The sequence below is a fragment of the Leopardus geoffroyi genome, chromosome C3 (assembly GCF_018350155.1).
Source record: "Leopardus geoffroyi isolate Oge1 chromosome C3, O.geoffroyi_Oge1_pat1.0, whole genome shotgun sequence".
In the NCBI taxonomy this organism is placed as follows: Eukaryota; Metazoa; Chordata; class Mammalia; order Carnivora; family Felidae; genus Leopardus; species Leopardus geoffroyi.
Genome location: NC_059338.1, coordinates 15,589,772 through 15,606,176, shown reverse-complemented (window position 1 = coordinate 15,606,176; position 16,405 = coordinate 15,589,772). Strand labels below are relative to the sequence as shown.

At 35.1% G+C, this 16,405-nt stretch overlaps 1 protein-coding gene across 3 annotated transcripts in view; it reads right to left on the bottom strand.

The window, feature by feature from the left end:
- Window positions 1-16,405, bottom strand: part of USH2A (usherin) — a 742,577-nt gene that overhangs the window by 621,067 nt on the left and 105,105 nt on the right. For all 3 annotated transcript variants that reach the window (XM_045455771.1, XM_045455772.1, XM_045455773.1), the window contains exons 10-11: window positions 6,390-6,585; window positions 2,358-2,488 (exon numbers count right to left, since the gene is read on the bottom strand). In XM_045455771.1, coding sequence (XP_045311727.1) covers window positions 2,358-2,488; window positions 6,390-6,585 — 327 coding nt within the window. The remainder of the gene's footprint in view (window positions 1-2,357; window positions 2,489-6,389; window positions 6,586-16,405) is intronic.

The following is a 16,405-nucleotide window of genomic DNA, read 5'->3' as shown; positions in this document are numbered from 1 at the left end:
ATCAATTTTTGAGAGAGAGGTGTTGAATTTTCTTTTGTATTTTTTTAGAGATTTCTCTCAGTTTTTCTTCACATATATTGCAGCTCTACTGTTTAGTACATACACATTTAGAATTTCTATGTCTTCTTGCTTAATTGATCCTTTCTCATTACATACTATCTCTGTGGAAATTTTATTTGTATTCAACATTACCTGATATTAATATAGTCAGTCAATATAGTCATTCTTGCTATCTTTTGATTAATTTTCGCATGGTATAAGTTTTACCATTTTTTTATGTCTAGCATACGTATATTATTACAATTGAAGTGAATTTTTTATAGAAACAGACATGTAAATGAGACTTCAGGAAGTAGAACTTTAGTTCACAGTTTTTCAGTACTATATACCAAAGTCACATGCCCTTGGAACTTCAGAGAGAAAAAAATTTAAGTGAAAATTTTACATAATGCTCACGTTGTTATAACCATTCTAAATGACCATCTGACTGTGAGATCAGTACTCAGACAAAATCTCCCTTCAATCACTGTACATTTTTTAAACAAATATTTATTGGGTGCTAATTATGTTACTGAAACTGTTCCATATATGTTGGACAGAAAGAGACAAAGAAGGAAATTATCATAAAGGCTTTAATAAAAATAATACGGGGTAACATAAACAAAAGTGATTTCAAAATGTTCTATAATTCTGTGGTTGGTGAAGAGATCTTAAAAGATATGTCAATCTTTGAGTGGAAACGTGAATATCAAGCAAAATATATACAAGCTAAAAATTTATGGCAGATTTGTAAAGAGGAGCTGTGTAAAGATAGTCAGATTTTACTGATCAAAATGTATAAAATTGTAATATGACTTTCTCAGAAAATAGTTCCTCAAAATCAAAAAATAAAAAAATTGTAGAAATTGCCTTGTCAAAAGACTCTTCGACCTTCCGGTAAAACATATAATGTTCCTTTATTAACACACTACAGTCACTCTGAAGTTTTCAAATTGTCATTTTGGCCTACTTTATATTTAGCTTTTATTTGTTAAAGCAGTTTATAATGTATGCTGAAAGTTTTATGACCAATATATTTTGCCTTGAACTTAGTATCTTCGTGCTGTAGTTTATTTTTTTTTTTTTAACCATATAGTGGGCTTACATTACTATCCAGTGCATTCTCAATTATTTACAAGGGAATATGTAATTGTTTAAACAACTTTTTTAAATGTTTATTATTGAGAGAAAGAGAGTGTGAGCAGAGTAGGTGCAGAGAGAGTGGGGGACAGAGGATCAAAAGCAGCCTCTGAGCTGACAGCAGAGAGCCTGATATGTAGCTGGAACCCATAAACTTTGAGATCATGACCTGAGCTGAAATCAAGAGATTTATGCTTAACCTACTGAGCCACACAGACACCCCTATGTAATTATTAAAAATTAATACAATCACTGAATTGATTCTTTTTAATTTTTTAATGTTTATTCATTTTTGAGAGACAGAGACAGAGCATAAGGGAGGGGGAGAGAGAGAGAGAGAGAGAGGGAGAAAGACACAGAATTCGAAGCAGGACCCAGGCTCCCAGCTGCCAGCATAGAGCCCAACCCAGGGCTCAAACTCACTGACTGTGAGATTATGACCTGAGCCAAGTCAGACGCTTAATCAACTGAGGACCCAGGCACCCCTGAAATGATTCTTTAAAGTAAATTTGCCCTTTATATATTATTATGTATTAGTATTATCACAACAGGTCAAAAGCTCTAGCTGAAGATACCACATTTAAATATGGAGCTGCTTTTTCTGACTTGAGGCAGGATTTATAGGCCCAGGTCAGTTAGCACCTGTGTTCATGTAGGTCAAACATCGGTACTTGTGATGTTGGTAAGAAAAATGGATAAAATCATAAAAATTCATTGTATCATCAAGAGAAAAGGTTGGAACAAGAAATTTAGAAGTAGGGCTATCATAATTTTCATGTGGAGCTATATGTGACCTTTGTTATACTATCTTCTATGGAATTTGGGATGAAAACTGTTGTTTAATTAATACCTTTTATTAGTATTAACTCACCCATAATGCCAAGACATATACTCAATTACTTCCTAGTTTACTTGGACTCCCCTCCCCCTCAATATTTTCGACAATTTTAAAATTAAAAATAAAATGAACCTTTCATATATGCAAAGGACCACCTAAGCAGCCTTGTATGTCCTGTTAAAAGTTAAACAGGGACATTTCTAAAGCAGCCATCTCCAAGAAAAGCAAACACACACAGAGGACTTCCTGATAAATACAGACCTCCATGTCACTGGTAGAACATCTCCCAAATTAATTTCTGAAAATGAGCAATTATTTACCTTCAATACTCAGAACTCACCTCATCACAAAGGAGGTCACTGTTTCTAGTGCCCATTTTATCACAATCACAGGGTTTGCAAACATCTACGGCGGAAGTATCTGCACCAACTTGGCGGAAAAAGTAATCCTTACACAGCTCACAGTTCCTTCCTGCGTCAGGGAAAGGTTATGCATTATGACTTCCAATTCATTAAAATCAGCTGCATAATTCAAAATTAAAGACTGTATTCCTTTGAGGGAATTCTATAATTTTCGGGACGTCCATTTTAATGCACCTTTCATCTCTACCTGCCAATTTAGTGATCCAGAGCATATGAAACAATGAACCTGTTACAAACTGTGCTTTACTTCATTAAACTCCCATCTGTTATGTAATACCACACTTCTAAAAAGCTCTGCTTTGTTGGGGCCCATCCATTTTGAAAGACTTTGCTTCCAAATTTAAAACTTTTCTTTCTTTCTAGGACTAGGCACTTAATCTAAATCAAATATGAGAAATGTTTATATGTGTGGTAGATGATGGCCATACAGTTGGAAGCAAGTATGTGTGTAGTATTGGAAATATTATTCAAGCACTAAATCTTGTTTAAAAAAAAAGGACACTGTCCCAAATATAATTTATTATTCTATATTTAACATTATTAAAAGCAAAAGTTTCTGCTGCTTATTGCCATTATTTTTTTATTTCAAATACCAAAATATAAATTTATTATGTTTAGATATACCAAATATGTTTCATATTAAATATTAGAATAGACTGACATATTAGAAATATGAGGTAATTCCCATAGTTTACAATTTATTATTTAGAAATTTTCTCTTGACATTTTATATAAGAAAAAACTTAAACTGCAGGGAGCTTCTAAAGTAAATGTGAGTAGTATATAAGATCACTGAAAGGAGCTGAAATAAAACTCAAGACTATCAATTCCCCTTTAAACATTATGCACTCTGTTCAAATATTGTTGAAATTGGCTCAATATCAAAAGACTATAGAAATAACTTAATCAAGTAAAAAACACATCCTGATGGATATTGGCCATGGACTAATTAAAAATTAAATGGATTTATAATATTTCTAGAATATTTCTATTTGCATATGATGATGACTCCCAAATTTCTATCTTTAATCTAGAAATTTCTTTATTTATCATTCAATGAATATTTATTGAGTGATTACCATGTTTCAAACACTGAGCTAAATGCTGAGGAATACAGTAGCAGGCCAAATACACATTGTACCCTTTCATAGAGCTTTCTTACAGTCTAGTGGGTAAAATGAATTCTAATTAAACAATTACAGGAATAAATACACATTTACCAATTGTGATAAACATAAGGTGCCACTAAAGTGTATAGATGATACTGATCTGTCCTGAGGCATCATGGAAGGCTCTTTTTGAGAAAGGAGCTTCAAAACTGTGTTTCCAATTGCCCGCAAGAGTTTCTCTTATCTCTTGGGAAACACTGTGAATATTTCCAAAACAGAACTTGCCATCTTCTCCCTAAGCTCTGAACCTCTTGTGTTTCCTATCTCAATGGTTGGCACCAACATTGACCCTCCTACTCAAACTGGAATGTTAGAATTGCAACTTGACTCTTTCTTTTCCTTATCTACATCCTACACTTTTGCTCAGAAAACACAGTCCCTTTCCATTCCAAATATCTCTTGGATCCAATTCTCTATATCCACATGATCTCAAATGTACTCTAGAATTCTTTCTTACCTGGACTACTGCAGTATCCCAAACCACTTTTGGCTCTCTCCAATTCTTCTCAACTTTATAACCAGATTGGTTATAAACACGAAACTTTTTATGTCCCTTTCGTATAAAATACCTTCTATTAACCTGAGGATAGAAGCCAAACTCCTTATCACAGTTTATACAGTCTTCCAGATCTGGCCCCTGCCTTCCATCTTAGCACCTTTACTTACTCTCTCCCATTTTCCCTTACATCAGTTCTTTCAGGGTGCCATGTTTCTCTCTCCTCTAGGCCACTGCACATCTGTATCTCTTACTAGAAATCTTTGTCAACTCCCTAATTCTCTTCCTCACTCCTCCACCTGGTTATCTCTTACTACATTTGCCCTATTTTAGCACTCCTCAGACAAGTTTATAATTGTTCCTTCAATAGTGTGCCTTTCAGGGGCATCTGCGTGGTTCAGTCAGTTAAGCATCCAACTTCGGCTCAGGTCATGATCTCACAGTCTGTGGGTTCACGTGCTGCATTGGATTCTGGCCTGACAGCTCAGAGACTGGAGCTTGCTTAGGATTCTGTCTCTCTCTCTCTCTCTCTCTCTCTCTCTCTCTCAGAAGTAAACATTAAAAAAATAGAGTGCCTTTCCTACTATATAATAATCCACAGAAAGACAGGAAAATTCATCTTTTTCATCGTTATATTCCTAGCACCTAGCCACGTTCTGGTGACATTTTAGGTCATCAGTAATTATCCAATAAATTCATTCATGCTTCAGAGTGGCACACTTTCAAATCCATCAGACTTGGGCCATTTTATTTTGCAAATTGAGATGTTTCCTATTTCTGCTTTTAATTTACGAGCCCATCAGAAAATGGTAATTTTCAATGAAAAGTCAAAATGCTATATGTTTTTTTAAGGTTTTTTTTTTAATTTATTTTGAGAAAGAGAGAGCATGAGCAGGGGAGGGGTGAAGAGAGAGAGGGAGAGAGAGAATTCCTAGCAGGCTCTGAGCTGACAGGGCAGACATGAGGCTCAGTCTCATAAATGTGAGATCATGACCTGAGTTGAAATCAAGAGTCAGATGCTTAACTGACTGAGCCAACCAGGTGTCCTGCTATCTCATTTTATAACAAGATTTTGATAATCATCTTCTTTGTTTCATTAGCATTTTTAAAAAGAGTATTCCCAGATTACCAGATTCAGGCCAATTTTGAGTGAATATAAACGGCACTACATGCAAATCCAGACATAATGGAAGATCAAGGTCACACAAAGAAACTTATTTTTTTTTTAATTTTTTTTTCAACGTTTATTTATTTTTGGGACAGAGAGAGACAGAGCATGAACGGGGGAGGGGCAGAGAGAGAGGGAGACACAGAATCGGAAACAGGCTCCAGGCTCTGAGCCATCAGCCCAGAGCCCGACGCGGGGCTCGAACTCACGGACCGCGAGATCGTGACCTGGCTGAAGTCGGACGCTTAACCGACTGCGCCACCCAGGCGCCCCACAAAGAAACTTATTTTAAGGGTATACATATTCAAACTAATAATTCCTGAGTTTTCTAAAATATACTCATGGTTTAATAAAATGACATGTACTTTAAAAAAATAAAACTTTCTTGAAAAGATATAGTCTAAGATTTGAGTGTGTTTCTGAAAACTACCTGATTATTTAGAAAACTAAACAAGCTTTAGTTTTCAAACCTACAAGTACCATTTCTTTAAGTTTTTATTTAAATTCCAGTTAGTTAATATACACTGCAATATTAGTTTCCAGTACAATATAGTGATTCGACACTTCCATTGTGCTCATCACAACAAGTGCCCTCCTTAATCCCCATCACTTATTTAATTAACCCATTCTCCCACCCACCTCCCCTTTGGGAACCATCAGTTTGTTCTCAATAGTTAAGAGTCAGTTTCTTGGTTTCTCTCTCTCTCTCCCTTTGCTCATTGTTTGTTTCTTAAATTCCACATATGAGTGAAATCATATCAAGGCACTTTTTTTTTTTTTAATTTTTTTTTCAACGTTTATTTATTTTTGGGACAGAGAGAGACACAGCATGAAAGGGGGAGGGGCAGAGAGAGAGGGAGACACAGAATCGGAAACAGGCTCCAGGCTCTGAGCCATCAGCCCAGAGCCCGACGCGGGGCTCGAACTCACGGACCGCGAGATCGTGACCTGGCTGAAGTCGGACGCTTAACCGACTGCGCCACCCAGGCGCCCCATGGCACTTTCTTAAGTAAGATAGCAATAACATAATTTAAAATGATTGCATTGCATGAAGAAGTACATGGACCTCAAAGGCCAAATCAGCCTTGGTTATTTGTTATCTATGATTGCTAGTTACCTGTGGTGTTATGTTCACAATCATCACAGACCCCTCCACCTCCTCTGTGGTGCTCAAATGGAAATGGGTCCACTGAGATGTTGTAGTGGCAGCTTCTGGAATGGTTGTTGCATTGACAAGGTTTGCAGTTGAAAGCATGAACTTGATCACCTTGGCGGAAAGGCTTATCATTATAAAGAGGCAAGCAGTGATCACACTGAAACAATAAAGTAACAGAACAATAAAGAAATATAAAAAAGTGATTTTTGTCTTTAGATTTATAGATCAGGCACTTCCACTAGACATAAAACTAACATCAAAGAGTTAAAAGCAAGAAAAAATTGTTTTTTTTTTTCAACGTTTATTTTTTATTTTTTTTGGGACAGAGAGAGACAGAGCATGAACGGGGGAGGGGCAGAGAGAGAGGGAGACACAGAAAGGGAAGCAGGTTCCAGGCTCTGAGCCATCAGCCCAGAGCCCAACGCGGGGCTCGAACTCACGGACCGCGAGATCGTGACCTGGCTGAAGTCGGACGCTTAACCGACTGCGCCACCCAGGCGCCCCAAGAAAAAATTGTTTTTGAAAAAAATGTTTTATAAATCAGAAATTAGCATATTATAGGTAGTATGAAATTATAAGTGTGCATACAAGCTGAAACTATGCAAAATGGTGTGAAAAACCAGTGGGAAAAGTTTCTGATTGTTCCATAATCTTTAATTTTTTTTGTCAAAACATTAAAATTTGGCTTCCAGTTTTAGGTTCCATAAGTAAAGAGCTTGGAGTCACCACTCCATCCTAACAAGTAACAAGCTGAACAGACTGAAAAATCACCAACTCTTCTTGGATCTCTAAGGGGAAAAATGGGACAAACAGCTATCCCCAAGGTTGAAAAAGCAGACTGACAGATACAGGGAGTCTCAGTGACAAAAGCAGAGACTCACCAGCAGAAGACTCCATGGGAACCAGTTTCAGGGGAAAAATGAAGACTTATCTGTACTTAATAATCTTATCTGGAGATTCAATAGCAATACGTCTGAGAAATGACGTCTCCAAGGGGACCTAGTTACAAAGGGTGCTCCCAACCATTTTGTGGGATTTACCTCCAGGAGCCTGACCAGGTTCTCATAGTAAATATCAGGAGAATATTTCCTAATGCTTCTGGCAGAAAGAGGGAGAGGGAGTAATTTTGAAATAAATTAGTGCTCACTGCTCTTTTCAAAATGTATTTATTTATTTAAGACAGAAAAAGAGATAGAGAAAGCAGAAGAGGGGCAGAGAGAGAGGGAGACAGAGAATCTGAAGTAGGCTCTGTGCTGACAGCAGAAAGCCCAATGGGGTGGGGGTGGGGGCTCGAACTCATGAACCATGAATGAGATCATGACCTGAGCAAAAGTTGGACACTTAACCAACTGAGCCACCCAGGTGCCCCTCACTGTTGTTTTTAATGGCATTTACCCTCAGGAGAAATTAGTTAAATATAGCCTAACCTGCTGGGGAATTTTCTGAGCTAAACCAACTTCGAGAAGAGAAATACTCAACTCCAGCCCACTCCAGACATCCTGCCCACCTATAGGTGGTAGAGACAGAGAAGCACATGTGAAGTTCACAGCCCAGAAGCACAGGCTCACTAAAAGACTAATCATAGGACTATATAGTACTTCCCCCACAGTTCACCACAATGCTAAAGGCCTGTATATAACAGTTCCTTTTACCAGGCACTTCTATCTATGATCTATGAAGAAAAAACTACAAGGAACACTAAAGGCAAAAATCCCCACAAAAAAACAAAAAAAATTAAAAAACATGACACACACAGTTTGAAAAGAAAGAGCAAGCATCAGAATCAGATATGTCAGGGATGTTGGAATTATCAGACCAGGAATTTAAAATATCTGTGATTAAAATGCCAAGGGCTCTGATGGATAAAGAAGACAGCATGCAAGAAAAGATGGGCAATGTAAGCAGAGAGATAGAAATCCTAAGAAAGAAACAAAAAGAAAGCTAAAGATCAAACAGAAATGAAGAATCCCTTTGATGAGCTTATTAACAGATTGGACTCAGCAGAGGAAGGAATTTCTGAGGTAGATGATGTATCAATAGAATCCTCAAAAACTGAAAGGCAAAGAGAATAAAAACTGAAGAAAAAAAAACCAGACAAGTCAAGGACAATGGGACAACTATAAAAGGTATAACATACACATAATGGAAACACCAGAAGGTTAAGAGAGAAAGGAATGGAAGAAATATCTGAAACAATAATGACTGAGAATTTTTTCAATTTAAAATTTTTTTTTCAACGTTTATTTATTTTTGGGACAGAGAGAGACAGAATATGAACGGGGGAGGGGCAGAGAGAGAGGGAGACACAGAATCGGAAACAGGCTCCAGGCTCTGAGCCATCAGCCCAGAGCCTACGCGGGGCTCGAACTCACGGACTGCGAGATCATGACCTGGCTGAAGTCGGACGCTTAACCGACTGCGCCACCCAGGCGCCCCGAGAATTTTTTCAATTTAATGTCAAACACCAAACCACAGATCCAGGAAGCTTAGAGAACACCAAGCAGGATAAATACTAAAAACAAAAAACAAAACAGGAGTGCCTGGGTGGCTCAGTCAGTTGAGCGTCCTACTTCAGCTCAGGTCATGATCTCAGTTCATGGTTTCAAGTCCCATGTTGGGCTCTGTTTTGACAGCTCAGAGCCTGGAGCCTGCTTCAGATTCTGTGTCTCCCTCTCTCTCTGCCTCTCCCCTTCTCATGCTCTGTCTCTCTGTCTCTAAAAAAATATAAACATTAAAAGAAATTAAACAAGACAGCAAAATCTGTACCTGGACCCAGAGTTTTTAAACTATAAAAAATCAAAGATAAAGGAAAAATCCTGAAAGAAGCCAGTTTTAAAAACATCTAACCTGTAGAATCACAAAAGAATTACATCTAACTTCTCAAAAACCATGCAAGTAAGAGGAGAGCAGAGTGAAATGCCTAGGTGTCAAGAGAAAAAAGTCACCAACCTAGAATTCTGTACCCTGCCAAATTATGCTTCAAAAGTGAAGGAGAAATAATCACTTTCTCACACAAACAAAAATTGGAATTTGTTGCCAGTATATCTGTCTCACAAGAAATGTTCAAATTTCTTTAGAGAGAAGAAAAATACTGTAGGTCAGAAACTCAGATCTACATAAAGGAAGAGCATCAAAGAAGGAATAAGTGAAGGTAAAACTTTAAAAATGTTCCATCAGTTATAAACATGAAGGGATTTAAAATATAATAAACTAACACTTAGTAGACTGTAAGTTAACATTTGAAACTTTGTGAATTAAATTGTATTTCCTGTAAAAAAATTGAGTAGCTTGAATAGTGTTTGCTTTCTTATCCTATAACTCTATAACTTTCCAATCTGAGCAAGCATCTTTTCTATGCCTTGGTGAATTACCATATTGCTTTGTAAGTATGGATCCGTTTCCATCATTTTTTTAATGTTTATTTTATTTATTTTTGAGAGAGAGAGAGAGACAGTGAGAGTGGGGAGGAGCAGAGACAGAAGGAGACAGAGAATCCCAAGCAGGCTTCACACTGTCAGCATAGAGCCCCAATAGGGGCTCGAACCCACAAACTGTGAAATCATGACATGAGCCAAAATCAAGAGTCAGACACTTAATCAACTGAGCCATCCAGCTGCTGCCCAACTTCCATCATTTTAATCTTTGCACTTCCAGTGTCATCTTCACCCTATTCCTCATAACCACTGTGCTCATATTTACACAAATGTAAAATGCAGCTTTTATATCCAGCTGCACATACAGAGTCTTTCAAATGGTGGCACCGGTCAGCTACATCCTCTGTGAAGAAAGAAATGCTCAATTCCCCTTTTTGCATATTCATGTTTCTGAAATGTCACATGGGTTTATTCCTGACAGACTAGGAAGCAGCACAACTGCAAGCTCTTTATGAATGAACTGAACGGATGTGGACCAACCAATCACCAACAGACTGAAATAAGAGACATGATTGGTCACTGATCATGATGCGCATTCATTCTTTCCATAGTAATTTGTAGACTGAAGAGCCAGAAGCTAAATCTGTACTTTATAAAATTACTCACCATTAATATACCATGAAAACTAATATTTTAACCATACTGTTGGAATATTGTGTTATCTAACTATGGAAACTGAAATTTATGTATATTGGAACTCTGCAGAGTAAATATTTTTAAAGATTTTGTTACATATGGTCAAATTCCTTCTAGAAAATTAAATTTATAGTCCCACCAGAAATATATGAGAATGTCCACTTTATGTTCTGTTCAACCTAAAACTGTTATTATCTCTTCATGATTTTTAGAAAAATATTAATCACTGTTTTGGTAGGTATGTCTTTTGTTACTACTAAAGCTATATGTTTTTCATCTGGTTCTTGGCCAAATATAATATTTTTTGAGGAAACTTTTCATTTGTATTTTGCATATATTTTTTGTGTTGATTTTAAATCTTATCACATATTAAATACATTTTTCTTTTGCCAGTCAAATAGTGAGGATTTAGTTCATAATTTTCTATATATACTTTTATTTTTTTCTTTTACTTTACTTCTACTTTAGTGGCCAAAATTTTCAGTAAAACAGGTAATATACATGGCACAGTTATAATGGTAGACATATTTGCATTATTTCTGAATTTAACGGAAATGTTTTTAATGTTACAACTTTTCTAATGATGTTGACTATATCAGGTAAATTATCATTTAAAAGAACAAATATATTCTGAAATTAATAAGATCTTTTTATATTAAACATGAGAAATATATTGTCAATTTTGTTAAATGTCCTGATTTAATTATTTGACCTAGTGTATTAATAAATTGTTATAGGATAATAAATTAATTAGAATCTATGCTTGCATTCTTAATTAACATCATTAATGGTAAATCATGGCTAAAATTATTTAAGATTTTAAATTTATATTCATAAATTAACTTGTTCTATGTTTTTATAAAGACATTAAAATAAATAAAACCCTAACATTTTAATGCAGAATCAGTATGTGCTTCAACTTATCAAGTTAACTTTAAAATCTGAGTGATCAGAAAATTCATATTTTGTACACACATTAAAACCTACTATAGTTTGTCAAGTTATGTTGCTTATAAAGTATGACTGATTCAAGATTTAAAATAATATATACATACATAACAGAATTTCTGAATTATTTTTCTTACACTCCCCCCCACCATTTTCTGCTATAAAATAATGTGACTTCTGAAACTGCCCAGCTTTTCTCAGAGTTACATATTTAAATGATGAATTAGGAGAGTCAAGCCACGTAAAGTCTCAAAAAGCCCCCCTATCTATTCATAACAATGATCCTTTGAAATTTTTATTTTTTTAAGATTATTAAAAACTATTTTGATATTTTGGACAAGAAAGGTCATTTCCTTTTACTATTTTCTGCAATAAACATTTAATATGTTAGAGCAGTTTGACATATTTCATAATCATTACTTGGACAAACTGTAGTCTAAAGCATTTTTTACCAGTATTTTTTTTTCCTCCACTAGTTCATAGTTGAACAACTTCCTCCCTTAATATTTTTAAAGTTGGAAAGAAAAAAGTATACAAAAATTTAATTGTCCAATGTGTTGCTGTTCTGTGGTATTCTGAAATTTTTAGCATGAAAGCACATAGTTTTGTTACTTAGCCAAGGAAAAGGAAAACAAAAGACAGAGAGAGGAAAATGAGATGGAAACATCACCATTTTCCCATCAGGTAATGCTTAATTCCAAAAATTAGTAAAGAATTCACTCTTACATTTTGGTAAATTTTTGAAAACCTTTATTATATTCTTCTTGGAGTGCTGAAGATTCTTTCTCCCCAAAACCTTTTCTCACCCTTGGCACTGGGATACCTGTACTTTTTCTCCTCCCACAGCTCTCCATACCCTGACCGTGTTCCTATTGTTTTGAAATTATTGCTTTACTTACATGTATCTTCCAGGAGTTACAAGTTATTGACTTTTGTACTCCCTGTGTCATCTGCATAGAAGCTTACTAGACAATTGCTAAGCTGTTAACTGAAAATTCACATTTAATAAATATAGGAATATCCAAAATAGTCATTCTTAAGAAAATTTAGAGAGGGGACACAACGGAAACAATTTATAAATAGGGTAAGGTTTATATAAAGACTTCAAAATTGGATGTTATTAGATGATTTTCAATAAACAATTCACAAATATAATAGTCATTTTGTAAAAGAAAGTTATGTAGCAATCTATAAGAATATTGTCAATTATGGATCGTTGGCCAAAAAAATAAAAAAAAAAAAAAATTAAAAGCAGGGGAACAAACCTCTTTAAGTTTTATTTCACCAGCAATAATCACTTGCAAATCAAATTATATAGAATTCAATGTTAGATCTTAGGCATATGCTTGAAGTCAGACATTTTAGTTCAATTACTGGTGCTGCCACTAACAGTAAAAGGTAAGGTGAAATGCAGACTTTCTGTATGCTGCACCCTCTCTCAAGCATTTAACATGGATTATTTCATTGAATCCTTTAGGCTTTGGATCATATAAGTATCTCACATCTGATTTCTGTTTGTTGATTTGTTAGCCCTGTGCTCTCATATAATTAATTCTACCTCTTTAAGCCTTATTTTTGTTATTTATCACATGGGGTAATAACACCTGCCTCGTAGAATTGTTGTAAAGATCAAGTGCTTAGCAGAGTCTATCACATAGTAAGCTTTTAGCAAACACTGTGTACTACTTTATTATCAGATTAGCAACTGAGAGTTAAAGAGGTTAAGTACCATGAAAAATATCATTGGACAGGAAGTCCTTGAAGCTACTTTACGTCTGCGAATCTTAGTTTCTTCATCTCTAAAAGGAAGACAACTCAATTCAATAGCTTTATTTTTGACTCAAAGGATAAGTGGTAATATTTAAGCAATGCCCAACACAAAGCCTGGCACAAATTACATATTCAAAATCTGGAAGTTACAAGATGGAGAAGGAAGAAGAAAAAGAAAGAGGAGGGTAAAAATCCAACAGAGGTGTTTATCTGAAGTTCAAGTGACACTAGCAGTATATAAGACTGCCGCAGTGCAATACATTAACTATAACCATTAATAGGGGATTCTGTGATCAGAAGTGTACTAGTGCATGGTCTGATGTGGAGGATGTAGCCTAAAGAATGGAGCAATGAGCAATTAATGACCAAAATTTATTTCTGGTTAATTTTATCGTCTGTAGCTCTAACGACGGAAAAGGCCTGATCTACACATACTTCCTAGGAGCCATCAGATATCATTAGGATGTAACTATCACTTCTAGTAGGCTTAACTATAGGGGAGATATATTCTAACTGAATAAATGGAAGAATAGATAAAAACTCACTTTCTGAGTTCCTGGCTTTGGAGGAGAGAAATGAGCTCATTAAGTTCTCTTCCCCAGGTCAATTAGCCATGCAATTAATCTCGTTTTCTAATGTTTTTAAAAAACTCTATCTCCATTGCAACACTTTGGCCAAATGCAAAATTTTTGCTGCAAGATGATGCCAGATATTTTTTTTTATTTTTTTTATTTTTTTGCTTCTTTGAAAGTCTTCTTACTGGCAACTTTGCTCACCCGATGTTGGTGTTTTTATTATTCAAGTCATGCTTTCTTGAATAAAGGTGGTGGAAGTGATGATACGGAATCCGTGGTCCTGTCATCCTGATTATAGATGCAGTTTGTCTTTTACAAAGCAACTGCCGGCTGTTTGAGTTTGGGATGTTGCCTACATGAGTTTGTGGAGCAAATCCAGCCAAAGCATTCTTTTGGTATTTTTATGAAGACCACATTTCTGTTTTTCAACTGTGATCTAAAAAATAAATCTCATTTAAGAATTTATTTTTACCATTAACCTAAAAAAGACATTATCAAAAAGTCTTGTATATAAGACTACACTAAATACTACAATAATGCTTCAAAGACACAGTCCTGGCTTTTTTAATGTTTAAAATCAAAGAAAAATTTGCCACTGACCTAATGGAGTGGCTTGAGTACTACCAAGTAGCTGTTGTTGAAAATGTCTAGCCTCCCCTTTGTGGACAATAAAAAACCTGCAGAAATATTAGTAACATCTTATCTCTACCTAAAGAAAACAAGCATAGATGTCATTTTCAACTCTCAAGTTGAATTTTTTTTAAATATATTACAGTACCATGGTGACCTGGGTTTGTAGAAGCAGAAACTAGTCCTAGGAAGGAGGTGCCAGGACATTCCATTGAACCCAACAATTCCAGTGGGAGTTCAGAAAAGTGCATTTTTAAAACTAGTGGTAAAGATTTTTTTAATTGTGAAGAAAAGGAAACAATGCCCAAAAGAGAATGCTTTGGAAATGTCATATCTTGCCAAAGGAATATAATGAGTAATTATTTTATAGTGCTTTCGCTTAAAAGTGAAATTGTCATTGATACTTACAAGACATGGAAATTCATAGCAAGAGGGAGGTAAAATGCAGAAATATATCCTTTGTATGTGTTCTCAAGATACAGTAAACGTATAGAATTTTGGTCTCTAGACAACATAGAATATTTTAAGAAAATAAAGTCTTAAAGGTACAGACATCACCTGGTCCAAATTGGTATGAAATATAAGCAAAAGTCTATTATTCACTTTTTTGTTGGGTCCATAGAAGACATTTTTCTGTGTACTTGGAGTTCTGTACAATATAGTATTTAATATAAATAAAAACATGAAACTTAAAAAATTATAAATATAAATGTAGAAAAGTATTCATAATATAGTTTGAACTTAAAATGATGTTAAGGATAACATGGAGAGTCGAATGCTATTTTCTAGATAGAGTTAGATTCATCTGCAGACATGGATATAGAGCTACAACTTTAAGCAGATAGAAATGGCTAATACAGATTTACAATAACAATTACAAAAGATCTGAAACGATATAAACTAAGAGCATTTGCTGAGGTTATCTATGGACGGTAGAGTTATAGAAGGCTTTTACTTTTTATAAGTTTATTTTTTCCGCAGGATGCATTTATTACTAATGTATTAAAAAATTGAGGGCAAATAAAATGCAACTCCTTGGATACTTACAAGAAAATTACACATAATTTGCATGTAACACTTCACTAAGAGAAGCTAAGAAAATTAAAATGTTCCAGTTTTAAATTATACACAGATCAGTAAGATACTACAGAGGAAATGATTATTTTTTCAAGTCAATGTAGGCTGAGTTTATGAATTACCAGAAAACAGAGTATGAAGTTTTTAAAGATATAAATGTTTCTGAACAATGAGATTAATAAGGATTTTGAGAGATGACAGTCAAATTTTCTGTTGTAAAATTTGATTTAAAAGATACAGAACTAAACAACACACTGACATATTGGCATTTGATCTTAAGGACAATGCTGTGTTACTATCATTTTGTGTGGTTCACAAAGACAGATTAAAGACAAGAAATACTTTGTAGTCTATCCTTTGATTATTAAATTTCATGCAATGTAAATTTTTGGTTTCATAATTGCATCTCTTTACAACTTCTTCCAGATAATTCTGAGAACCATGGCAAAATAGAAGAAACATGAGTAACTTTTGAGTAAATTATGAGCATTATGAGTAAATTTTTTTTTTTAAAAAATTTTTTTTTTTTTCAAAGTTTTTATTTATTTTTGGGACAGAGAGAGACAGAGCATGAACGGGGGAGGGGCAGAGAGAGAGGGAGACACAGAATCGGAAACAGGCTCCAGGCTCTGAGCCATCAGCCCAGAGCCCGACGCGGGGCTCGAACTCACGGACCGCGAGATCATGACCTGGCTGAAGTCGGACGCTTAACCGACTGCGCCACCCAGGCGCCCCAATGAGTAAATTTTTGATATCATAATTTTCTTCTATCTTTTCTATCAATGACATTTAAATTTTTATTTAAAATTTAGAAACATTTGCGTACATTTTATGCAGTTTCTGAAGCAGACGGTTTTCTACTTAATGTTTTTCCAATCTCCAGTTAATCATTTGTCACTTTAAATGA